This window comes from Thermobia domestica, chromosome 2 (assembly GCF_964235325.1).
Source record: "Thermobia domestica chromosome 2, izTheDome1.hap1.1, whole genome shotgun sequence".
NCBI lineage: Eukaryota > Metazoa > Arthropoda > Insecta > Zygentoma > Lepismatidae > Thermobia > Thermobia domestica.
In genome coordinates, this window is record NC_137455.1 from 192,111,624 (window position 1) to 192,124,550 (window position 12,927).

Genomic DNA, 12,927 nt, shown 5'->3' on the forward strand with positions numbered 1-12,927 from the left:
AGAACAGCGCAGAAAACTCCTCTTGACTAATAGCAAACAGATTTCTTACAGTCAAAACCAAAACAGTTCTATAGGCGAGGAATTGAACTGTTACCTGAACGTTGACAGAAGGTCATAGATAGTGGAGGTGAATGCACCACTGAGTGATTGTGAGCTAATGTGAGTAACAGTAAAATGTATGCAACGTATTGTTACTCGTAGAATATGTTAATGTTATGTCTATGTTGTATTTGTATTTGAATTAACAGAACAGCAGAAAAAAAATAATATAAGAACGGCAGGAACTTATGCATCGATCCAATATTTAAAATTACAAGGAAAGAAAAAGCAACAACTAAACTTAGAATGTATAACGGTCTAGACAATATGTTTTCTTGATACTATTATCACAGAGAAATTATTTACAATCCGAATTAGTGACATTGTAATTAACAGCTGATAAATTTCAGTAACAAATAATAGTTTAAGAACACTAACTGCAGTTTAATTTTTTTTTTAAATTAAATATTTGTTTTACGCCGTACAGGCTAAAGGAGACGGTGATAATGAGAAATGAATGAACTGGTGGAATGAAGGAAGTAGGAGGAAATGGATGAACCCCGAATAATCCCACGCACACTGTTTCAACATAAAAAAATCCACTTGGCGCACTTGGTATCGAATAAGGGGCGTAATCTAATTAGTTTTCTGCTAGACCGCTATATATAGAGGTCTGCGCGGATGCGGATATCCGCGGATACCCGCATCAAAATGGGTATTTGCGGATATATATCTTTTCTGTGCGGATAGCGGATAAAATTGCGGATAATGTTTCCAACATTTTTTCTATCTAAAAAATACTGTGAATTTTCTGGTAATGGTGGAAAGAGCACTAGAAACGTTCGTTTTGAATTAAAAGTTTTAAAACCAGTTGAAAAACACTAAAAACAAAATACAAGTGTGTTTGAAGCTTGTAACTCAATGACAGCAAAAGGACAAAAAATGACACGAGAAAGTTGTCCTTTTATTGCTGTTTTCAATATTTTTAGCAGCCGTTTTGTAGGTGAATGCCATCTCTGACCTAAACAGAAAGAAACGACAGGTCCCATCGCTACTCCTCAAGTACTGCTATTTGCTGAAAAAAAAAAAAAAAAAAATTGCCGCCAAAGCCTCTCTGATAAAGCTGAATATTTTCAGACCATTCGCCTTCAAGAGGAAGAAATGTCTTCAAATAAAGCTCTTTTAGCCTGAGAGGTCAGGAACCAAAACCCTAATTTAAAACACCGCATCCCCTTCCATAAACTGAAAACTGGTCAGCAGAATTATCTTTGCCTTTTGTGACAAACTGGAGAAGCGCGTAGGTCACCGAAATAGTAAAGAAATCATATCATATGCACATCTTTCTCTCTCCCTCTCTCTTAAAAAAAATAAAGAAAAAAAATCTTCTTCACTGTTTCCTTTGAAGTACAGCAGATACTGAATGCACATTTGCGACCCCACAGATTTCTCTCTTCGGAGAGGTGCCACGGACCTCAATGAACATTCCGAGGGACTGGTGTTTTATAACAGCAATTGTTTCTCTCTCTCTCTCTTTTTCTTCTTGTGTGTATATGTAGGTATGTTCTGGGCCTCTGGTAAAGAAAGAAAGAACAACCAATGCGTTGTTTCTCCTACCCTAAATGTGTCCAACAATGAGTAGGGGGCGGCAAAGAAAAGCATTAAATTCTAAACTTCCTCTATTGCCTCTTCCCGAAATTAACGATCCTATTTGTATTCGAAGTTATTTTCACTCCTAGTTTCAGTAAAAGCGTGGTCGTGAAAGCTTGAGTTGATTTTGAGTTTAACGTCCCGTTCAGCAGCGGGGCTACCTGAGACGTGGACCTACTGATTAACGTGGAATCCGAACCACATGAGCTCCCGCCAGGAATTGAACCCGGGTCTCCTACGCCAAAGGCACGCTAACCGCTTAGCCACGAAGGAGCTTGGTCGTGAAAGCATGCATTGTATTGCGTTGTTAATTTCGTCAGTTATTTTTTAAATTTAGTGCAATTACTGGTGCTAGTGTCAGTTCGGGATATGTGGATGTGCTTGCGGTCCTGTGCTTAATATTTATTTCTTAATAACGATTATTTCTATTTCGCCTTTGTGTTTAGAACAAATGCCCCTTTTTTAATGAGTAATGATGAAGTTTAAAAACTTAGTGACGTGCCCTAAAATTAGTCGATTGAGGGGATATTACCTACGTGGCATAATTTTGGTCCGACATCTGCATTTGAAGATCTTGGGTAAGTACATAAATCATTCATTAATTTCTAATTTATATCTGCACGGTGTATAGTGCATTTTATTTATCGTAGTTGGTATTTGATCACGAAAAAACTGATATAATATATTGTTTCGTTTGATTCAGAAAACTACGTGTATTATAGAATATGTAAGTTGTATATATTTGCTACTTCATTATCTGCGTATGCGGATGCGGGTGCGGATAGAGATGCTGCGGATGCGATATTTTGTATCCGCGCAGACCTCTAGCTATATACTATGTCCGAGGTGCGCTATATAATATACCGAATGTATAAAAGTCCGGGGCCAAAGGTCAACTCCATTATGACTAAAGATGTGAAAAAATGGAAAGAGAGGAAAGTTGTTGGAAGCAAGTAATTTTCAATTTAAAATGATAGAATTTTTCCAGTTGCAACAACCGTTTAGGCTTCACACTGGTAAGGCCCTCTGATAAATGAGAAAGTACCGTTTCCAGTTCACCAGGATGTTCGAACAAAACGTAAGGGTACGCAAAAATCACATGGTGAATCTGCAATTGTTGTATAAGGGAACCTACAACACCACCTTAAATCCGAGTCCCAACAATGCTGTATTATTGGTATGGTAAGGACTCAAAGGAATAGCATGCTGAACTGGCAACGTTCGTTTGTCATTCAATCTTACCACTGTGGAGCTCAAACGGCTTTAGCGATTGGATAATTCTACAAATTGTACATTTTAGATTGAAAACCACCTATTACCAACAAATGTCCTCTCTTTTCGTTTTTCCTATTTTTACTCATGGCCTATGGCCCTGGACTCTTGATACACCCGGTATATATATATAGGATGTTTCAAAACAACACCGACAACGTTTGGGAGGTTTGGCAGACACCAAGATAAGACGAAAAGTGCAAATCAACCAGGGTGGACAAATGCTTCCTTATGGAGTTACAGGCTTCCGGAAACACAAAAAAATTAAGTTTGAAGGTCCACAGCTCCAAAAATATGGGACCTACCGTAGTCAGATCAAAACTACACTTAGGAACTAATATGTATGCTATCCAAAAATATGTTTCAGAATCCTGCGGTACTCAAGCAACAATTTTTACAGAGGAAGTTTGGCTACAGGCATATAATTTGAGATACTCACCAACTACCTCTATAGAAATTGAGGGTGAAGTATCGTAGGATTCTAAAACGTGGATATTTGGATAGGACACATATTAGTTCTTAAGTCAAGTCTTGACCCGACTACGGCAGTTCCCATAGTATTGGAGCTATGGACCTCTAAAGTTCATTTTTTCATGTTATGAGCAGCCTATAACTTCGAAAGGAAGCATTTGCGCACCCAGGTTAGTCTATACCTTTCGTCTTATCTGGGTGTCAGGAATCACTTTCCAAACGTTGTCGGTGTTGTTTTGAAACACCTTGTGTATATATAAATCTGCATTTATTTAGAAAATACCTTTTGAAAAACCTATCGGTACGTCTTATTAAATACTTTAATATTTTTTTTTTTACAATAACACGAAATATCAAGCATTAAAAAGATCAAATTCACAGCCTCATTCAATTTATAAACAACGTCACAACTATTTACTAATGGATACTATAAGATGCATACATAAATGAATGTTCAAACTCATTTCTGTCTCTCTCGATTTTTTTTTTTTTTTTTTTTTTTGTAATCAATGTATAATGTCAGTTATTACTGTAAACAAGAAGAGAGATCCTGACGAAAATTACAGTGATAACCGACACTAATATAAGAAAAACTGAAGAAATGAATTTGATTAATTATTTAACGTTATGACTATTTATGGAGTTTTCCAATACCCATACATTAAGCTTGAATATATCAAAATGTATTTTCATTTGATTTGGTTTTGATTTCTTTTTGAAGTACAATTTACAACTGATTATTACTCAATATCTGCCTAGGAGTACCCTATCTGCCAATATCTTATTTACACATATCTATTTTTATGCTACGTAATGGGAGAAAATAGAATTAAAACAGCTTCGTTTTGAAAGGACATTATTAAAATTATTGAATACAGTTATCCTGGACGGCCAATGGCTTCGATGCCTCGCTATTTACAGATTCGGGACCAATAACATTACTAGTTCAGAGACAGCATATAAATGTACAGGAAGTACTTGAAAAATAAGAAGAGTTACAATTTTTAACATTATTCCAACTTAGCCTCAAAATTTAATCTGGTTTCGAGCTAAAGATGGACTCAAGAGAAAACAAACTAACGCATACGTTAAAATCAATTCAAAATACCTTTTACGTCTCTACAAAAATATACTTTGATCATTACATGATTTCTTTAAGCTGACAAAAGATATATATTACGTATTTCGTAAATTCATACTCATAACACATCTAATGTTATGATTAATGTATATATGCCATTTATTGTCATTATCAAACCAGTTTAACTTCCCATATGATGAAGCTATGTATTAAAACTCTCTAACAACTTTCAACTTTTCAACTTTTAGATTTAGGCGAATATACATTTTCAGGTTTGGCGCCCTATAATATAATCAATAACTTTTTGATTTGAAGTTAAAACCAAAATCATCTAAACTATTTTACACCGTTCAAGTTATTTTCACTGATAAACTCCGAACTTTTATTTCTAATGATATTCGGAAATAGATCTAACATAGTATTGAAATTTTACATTTGAAGGCAACAAAATATAATTCTAACCCAAGATTCTGATAAAACTATTACATGCTGCTGTAACAAATTTATATTAATGTTATATATATATATATAGTAAAGCCCCGATTATCCGCGAGTGCCGCGAAAAATTTTTTAACCCTGCTACAGTTGCGCTCAATTATTTTTCGTAAGTTGTCGCTGAGGATTGACACTCCGCATGCATGCAAATAAGTACTGTATGTTCTAAAACAAAAACAAACTGCATTGTAAAAATCAATATTTCCAATAATAGTGCATGTTTCGAAGTGCAACTCTATTCTGATAAGCAGAAGCCGATTGTTTGTAAGGTACGAAAAATGGGAATTAGAAAGAATGATTTGCGCGGTAGTAAATTACATTCATTGTTCACTGCAGAGTGACAGTCGGCGGGCGATCAGTGGAGGGTTAATTACGAACGTCAAAAAAAAATAAAAAAAATAAATAAATAAATAAAAAAAAAATAATAATAATCCAAGCCCAACAACCGGGAAAATATAATAGACCCTACAGTAAGAAGGTCTAAAATTACTGACACGTTTAATTGTAACCCTTCTCGGAATTTGTGGATGGGTGGCAGGCTCTTGCTTTTTTGTTTTGATCATGGTTTTTACATTTTCTGATCACTGACCTTAACGACCCGAGCAATACAAATAATAAAACAGTTTTTATGCTGAAATACTGTACTTCTTTTCACATTAGCGTAAACGAAGTCATACATATGTAATCCATAGATGCATATTTTATCAATGTGCAATGGGTGTGCAAGGGATTCTCCACAGGGTATAGTTCTCAACGGAATTCTCCGATATGCTCTGATTTCAAGGTAGGTTCAAAGTTGGCAAAAGGAAAGCTCTAATAAAAGTGAACGTGGAATACTTCGGCGGGAAGTCAGAAGTGTTAGAGACTGCCGTTTGCACGGTTCCTTGTATTCGGCATTACGCGTGCTGCGATGTAATTTGTAACAGTATATTTCACGTTTTTTTCAGAGATAAGCGTGAAATGAAATAAAACATCGCAGCACGCGTTATTCAGAACACAAAGAGACCGTGGTGCTGGTGTTTCCTAACACTTCCGACCTTCCGCCGAAGCATTTCATGGTCAGTGTTGTAGTCCTTTTGCCTACTTTGGACCTACTTTGAAATCAGCGCGTATTTGAGAATTTTGTTGAGAACATATCTGGGAATTATACCCTGTAGAAAATACTTTTCACACCCATTGCATATTGATGAAATATTCATCTGTGGATTGCATATGTATAACTTCGTTTACGCTAATATGGACCGCCACTCCACGGTTTCTCGAATTCGAGCGTGTTGAAATTTAGCTTTTCCGTGATTTTGGACAGCCCTAGCTCTGAAACTATGCACTTTTCCCCACAGGTCCATATGAGCTTTTTCTCTTGATGTGGGAAATCTCCTCTTACACCATTTGTCGGTAGAATTCATGAACACCCTGTATAATGATGTTAAACCAAAGGGAAACATTACTTAATGTATTTCTAATTGGAAGCTTACTTCTGTTCCGACTTTGAAAGCCTTTTAAAATTTCCAGAATTACAGTAGATGAATGGTTCAGGCATTTTTCTTTGTCTTGTGGTCGATGAACAAGAAAATGCTGGCCACTCAGAACCCATTTCCCTCACTTTCTTCGTACTTAAAAAGAACTGTAAATGAAGTCTTTATACTTTCAAGAATGTAAAACAACTCATTGGTGACTACAATTTTCTTTCACTAACATTTCTTTCTCCCGTTAAAAAGTTCTTCAAAGCTTCATTATTGGCGTTTCTCATATCCCTTTGCATGCAGGAAAGTTTCCCTTTCAGGGGGACCATTAATTCTACATTAATGCATTCTATGAACAAAAGATTCCATTTATAGGGGGAAAAAGTTAATTTTCTTATTGACAAAAGATGTATTAGATTTGAAAGCATAAGTTCTTACGCTCAATTCTCATCAATCTGGGACTGTATCTGGGAAAGTACCAGAATTCTAATTCCTTTCTATAATTTTTTCTTTATATTGCGTGAAAGCTTGATTGGTACTTTTAATTAAGTCAGAGTCATATTTTTCTTCATACCTAAATATTATTATTAGTAAAGACAAATATCACAGAACCGGTTGTTACATGTTTTGAATGGCACTCCAGTGAGCTATACCAATATTTGTTTTTAAGTAGTAAAGTAGTACTTTAATAGTCTGAAAGCTTTCCCCAAGATTCAAAACTTTTTTTTTTTTTTTTTTTGTCTCAGTCTATTTTTTTCATTACTTTGAAATTTCTAATAATTACACATTTTTTCTCGACGACTCTTTTCAGTACCGAAGCCATATGGGATGATACTTACTACTTAACGAAAGATCTGTCCTGTATGTGCTCCCACCAGGAAACGAACCCAGAACACAGAAAACACTCACCCACCAGAAAACGAACCCAGAAGTTAGTTTGATACTGAGGAGTATTTTAACAATCATAAACGTTCTTAATAAATAATATTACATAAATTTTCTGTCGCACGGCTACAATTATAAAATGGAAAAAAATGAAATGAAATTTTTTAGTTTTACGTCCCACGGATATGCCGGTTAGGCTAAAGGAGACCATGATTATGAGAAATGAAGGAAATGGTGGAATGAAGAAAATGGGAGGAAACGGGAGAACCCCGAGGAAACCCACGCACACGGTGTTTGTTCACCACAAAGTTCACTTGGCGGGAGCAGGGTTTGAACCCGCGACCCCATGCACCAGAGGTGAACGCTCTACAACTGAGCCACCGCGGCCCCTAATTATAAAATGGAGTTTATTAAACAACGTGCATTACATTTATTTTTAACCTACCCAAGTCGCTAATTTTGGATGACCATGCGACAACCGTGAAACAATGCTTTTGTTTTAAAGCTAGATTTCTACACATAGAATTTTCCATGTTACACAGAAGTTGTTATACACGACTTGTGGGTTATTTTTAAATACGCTTTGTACTTCATGTTCTATACATATGAACTTCCTTTCTTCTTTCAAATTATTGTACTTTCAATTGTCTTTTCCTAATTTCAGTTCTCATTTTTCTTTCTTTCTTTCTTACCCAGAAATGAGAAATGTTAGCAGTCAAGAGTACAAATTTCTTCTGTATCATCCACTGGAAACCTGAGAAGCTGCAATGTACTTATTGTTTAATTTCCATCAATATGTCAACTATTACTATCAGATTAAGAAGAAAATATTCATAAACAGTGGTAACAATACATAACGCTGGTCCCGAGAAGCAGTATTCGTCCATTAAGGGTGCTTGTCACTCCATGACGATTTGACATACGAGTCTGGCGCCTTGTTTTACTGTTTGTGGTTAGTATTCTCAATTTTTACCTGCTAGCAGGCCCGTATTTATATATTGTGCGCCCCTAACCCCCCCCCCCCCGAATACGACCTATAGTAGAGTTGAATTCGAATAGTGAGAGTTTTAATTCAATTTAACTTCAAGATCACACTCCATTCCCCGGGGAGGAGCGAGATTTTAAAAACTAATTAAAAACGACAGATATTAGTGTTGAATTAATAGTTTTCGAGGTCGCTGAGTTTAACAGTATCAATTTTCATGACGTTTAACTTCATCCTCACCCCGTGAATCTTAACCTTAGAGTGGGGGTGGGAGAGGATGACTTCTTAAAAATAATCTTGCTAATTAGTAACTACTGTAATTAGAGCGAATTAAACACATGAACATACTTTCTCGCGCTTGGGCAGGACTCTGCGGGTTGCTAGTTTTCAATATTACTTCACTGTGAATTTTTAAAAAATCCAAAATTTTGCCGCCCCCCTAAATTCTGCCGCCCTGTGCTCGAGCACAGGATAGCACTTACCTAAATACGGGACTGCCTCCTAATAGTTCGGATTTGTATGTGCTTCGTTTGGTTAAAAACAAATTATATATTTTTTTTATAAAGTTCAAATTTCCAATTTAACTTCAACTTCAAGTGTGCATTTTATTTCAGCAACATATGTAATTAATTAATACCAATAACCATAAGTTAAGGTCTATGTATCAAATTAGAATTGTGTTCCTGTGGTGTGTAGTCTTCTGTAATGGCGCCTAGGTCAGAAGAAAGATTTTCAAGCACTAATCTCACCTTTTTTTTTTTTTTTTTTTTTTTTTTTTACATTTTCAAAATATTGCAGAAAATAAAGAATAATATTAAAATTTCTCTTCCAATCATTTAGTATTTAGAGAAAATAGTACTTAGTACAATAGTTTGTGTTTTAAATACGTTCCCTATTGTCAAAGAATATGTATTCAAATAACTTACGACATCACAGACTTAGATAATGAAGACTATACCTAAAATATTGGCTTTATTCATTAATATTTTGTTCTTAATTGACAGTTACGAAGAAGAATCTTAACCTTATTCCTTGATTTTTGCAAAAAATTGACAAAACTGAAAAAGTGGGGATTGAACTGATGAGCACCGCAGCCTTTCTATGTAAGTTGCCTCACTAAAACATCAAGACAGCGAATACACTGAATAAATATGATTCTTGTACTTACAAACAATAACGAAATAAACAGCAAACGTGTGAAACACAATTAAACAATAAAAAGAAGTAAACCAGTGTAAGCAAAAAATAAAAGTATAAAACATTATATATATTTTATACAGCGTGCCGCAAAAACACTCCTTGATTTGAAGTTGTTATAAAATTAGAACTTATTGGAATATGTGTAAATATAAGGTGTCAGTAAATACACTGACTCAAAAACATTTATTTCTTATTTACTTCCATAATTCTCGTACCACTAGAGGGTACTGAACTCAATTTCAAGATGGTGCTCACCTGATAGGTACGCGACTGATGTGTGTTAGATTTTGATTCAACAAAAAGTGTTGTGTTGGTGCAGCGTGCTTCCAAGCGCAAATTTAATGTGAACAATTTTGTTGAGAAGAGATGCATCTGTCTCAACAGAAACGGACATTTAGGGCGATTATTAGATTCAATTTACGCTGGATATGCTTCGGCTAATGTAGTCCGAGTTTGATAAACGAATCAATGTTCGCCGTGTAACATGTGAGGCGTACACTGAGTGTCCGTAATGAACTAATACCAACGAAACATGAGTTAATGAAACTGTAACCTTAAAAGCAAGCGAATATTCTAATACATTTTAGTTTTATAGTTACTTCAAATTAAGGAGCATTTTTGTGGGCACGCTGTATATTACTGGCATTACTTTACTTTTTGGAAAATTATGTACAATTTTCACCTGTACAATATGCAACAATTTTTATCTATTCAATATGCATCATTTCAGTAAGTTGGTTCAATTGTAGTATCTTATTTCTTATTTAAATATATAAGTTTGAAAATTCTATATTACAAGCATGGAAATTTTAAAATACTTTTCCGTAAATATCAGTGGTATGAAATTTAAACAAAACTGAGCAGTATTGCTAACTCACAACCCTTCAAATTGTATGACTCAATACATGTGACTTAACACTCTTAACATAAACCGATCTCTGAAAGATCAGTGTAAATTTGGGTTCTTTTCATGTACAATTCATTGTAGCTATTGTCCATAAATGTTACTGGCTTCCTGATTTATATGTTACCTAGAATCGTTATGGTGCATAAACTTGTTTAAACTTGTGTACAAGATCAGACAGAACACAATTTTTAAGACAGCGTATGAAATACATTTTAAAGCACAGCATGGAAAGTAATTTGTAATGAATCACGCACACATGCACACACTTCAAACAAACTATTGAGCACTTACTCATATTAAGGTATTATTTATACCTTTTCTTCAGTAGGCATTTTCATCACGCATTACACGCGTTAATTTGATCCTTAACACTGAAAGTGCTTTCATGAATGCAATATACCACTGGTTACATTCATATAAGAGAAACAAAATTCCATTTACTTTCAACTTCACTTTCATTTGTGACTTTAATTCTTGCAAATAAGTTAACTACGATAATACAGACTCTTCAACGCTTTTTACAACCTTTTCACTAGTGTCCTTATCACATTCCTCCTCTTTTAACTCACGATTTTTTCTTCTTTCGTTCCACGCATGTTGCATAGCCCAAATACTAAGTGGTCTCATGTAACCTATCGCTCTGTAGTTCTTCTCAGCATACAATGCCTCTGGTGTTTCATACGCCATTCCTATCTGCTCATAAACGGTTCGGTAGATTCCCTCTGCTGTTTTAAATGCTTCTTTCACCATACCCTTTTCAAAGATAAAAAAAATATACAGAGGTTAAAATAATAATAATATAGCAACTTAATTAATACAGTAATTTTTCATATATATTAAATTTTTATGTCGAACCTTTATCAATATATCGTGGCAAACAATTTCACGGGAATAAAATAATCTTTATTCAGCTAAAATTTTTATGTCGAACCTTTATCAATATATCGTGGCAAACAATTTCACGGGAATAAAATAATCTTTATTCAGCTACCAACCTTCAAGACGCACAAATTAACACCATTAACAATATCAGCATCCATTGTTTCACTTGAACTTCAGGATTTTGATTTTGTTGAACCATCGAAGTAGAAAATCTAATAAATCAAAGTGAGTGTGAATGAGTCTCAATTTTTGAGTTTTTAGTTTTTGAATTCTCATGTTTCAAGATTTTCTAGTGTGAATAGGTCAACATAACAGTCAACATAATAGAATAATTTTACCATTATGTTAACGTCTTTAATTATATTCTAGCATCCAATACGATGTTTGTCAAAAGTATTTGGACACCTTTATACTGTGAAATTAAGAGGAACATTGAAACAAGAGGTGGTAGCATAGGAAGGTGGCGCAACTTGAAGGGTACATGGCAACTATGTCACGTATCAAGTAACGCCGGTGTAAAGCTCAGTAATCCAGAGATGTAATTCTTTCTTTCCTATTAGGTAGTCTAAAAAAGTAGTGAACCTTTTGTACATGAGATGGTGTTAGTGTCCAAAATCTCAGATTGAGTCGCAGCGGGTCAGATCTAACGTTATTTGACAGCTGATAGTTGGAGCTAGTAGATGTTCAAAGAAAGTGTTGGAATTATATCAGACGTAAAGTATTGTACAGTGAAGATGAATGAGCTTTCCGCAAAACTGCGCTACATTTTAAAATTTTATTTCGATAAAGGCGCAAATGCTGGATAAACCTGTGAAGAAATTTGTGCTGTTTATGAGCAAAATATGGTTGTCACTTTTGTTCTGGAAATTTCGATGTCCAAGATGCTCCTTGTAGTGAACGACCAATCACAGCAAAAATGGATGATATGGCAAAAGTCGAGCAAGACCAGCAGTCAACAGTTGCAACATCGCCAAATACCTAAACACTCACCATCAAACAGTGATAAATCATTTGAGTGGATGCAAAAATGCTCGACGTTTGGGTGTCACATGATATGACTCAAAAACATTTACTCGATCGAATTTCTACCTGTGAATCTCTCCTGAAACGCAACTACTCGAGCAACTTCTGAGGTGGTTGATCACCAGTGATGAAAAGCTACAACAATGTGTAAATCGTAGTTCAAGCGAGGAGAAGCTCTACAACCTGCAGTAAAGCCCACACTGACACCCAGGAAAGTTATGCTGTGCATTTGGTGGGGTTGGAAGGGTATCGTGCATCACAAGCCACAATAGACTCAGACCTGATCAACAGAAACACAAAGGGCGTTGCACACCACGCTAACGCCAGGTCGCATACATTTTTAATGAATCAGCAGAAGTTGAGAGAACCTGGTTGCGATGTTTTAATGCATCCATCATATAGCCCAGACCTGCACTATCATTTATTCGGAGTTTGCATAACTCCATGAATGGTGTTAAATTAGTTTCAAAAGAGACCAGTGAAAACCACGTACCACTATTTTTTGACCAGAAACCTCAGTTTTATAAGTAGTTCTATATTGACGGTATAATACCGTCAATTATAGTGTTTCCAGAAA

At 35.3% G+C, this 12,927-nt stretch overlaps 1 protein-coding gene across 3 annotated transcripts in view; it reads right to left on the reverse strand.

Moving 5' to 3' along the window:
- Nucleotides 1-222: 222 nt before the first annotated feature.
- LOC145678331 (non-lysosomal glucosylceramidase) overlaps nucleotides 223-12,927 on the reverse strand; it is a 111,412-nt gene continuing 98,707 nt past the window's right edge. For all 3 annotated transcript variants that reach the window (XM_081748351.1, XM_081748353.1, XM_081748352.1), the window contains exon 16: nucleotides 223-11,198. In XM_081748351.1, coding sequence (XP_081604477.1) covers nucleotides 10,935-11,198 — 264 coding nt within the window. In that variant the 3' untranslated portion in view covers nucleotides 223-10,934. The remainder of the gene's footprint in view (nucleotides 11,199-12,927) is intronic.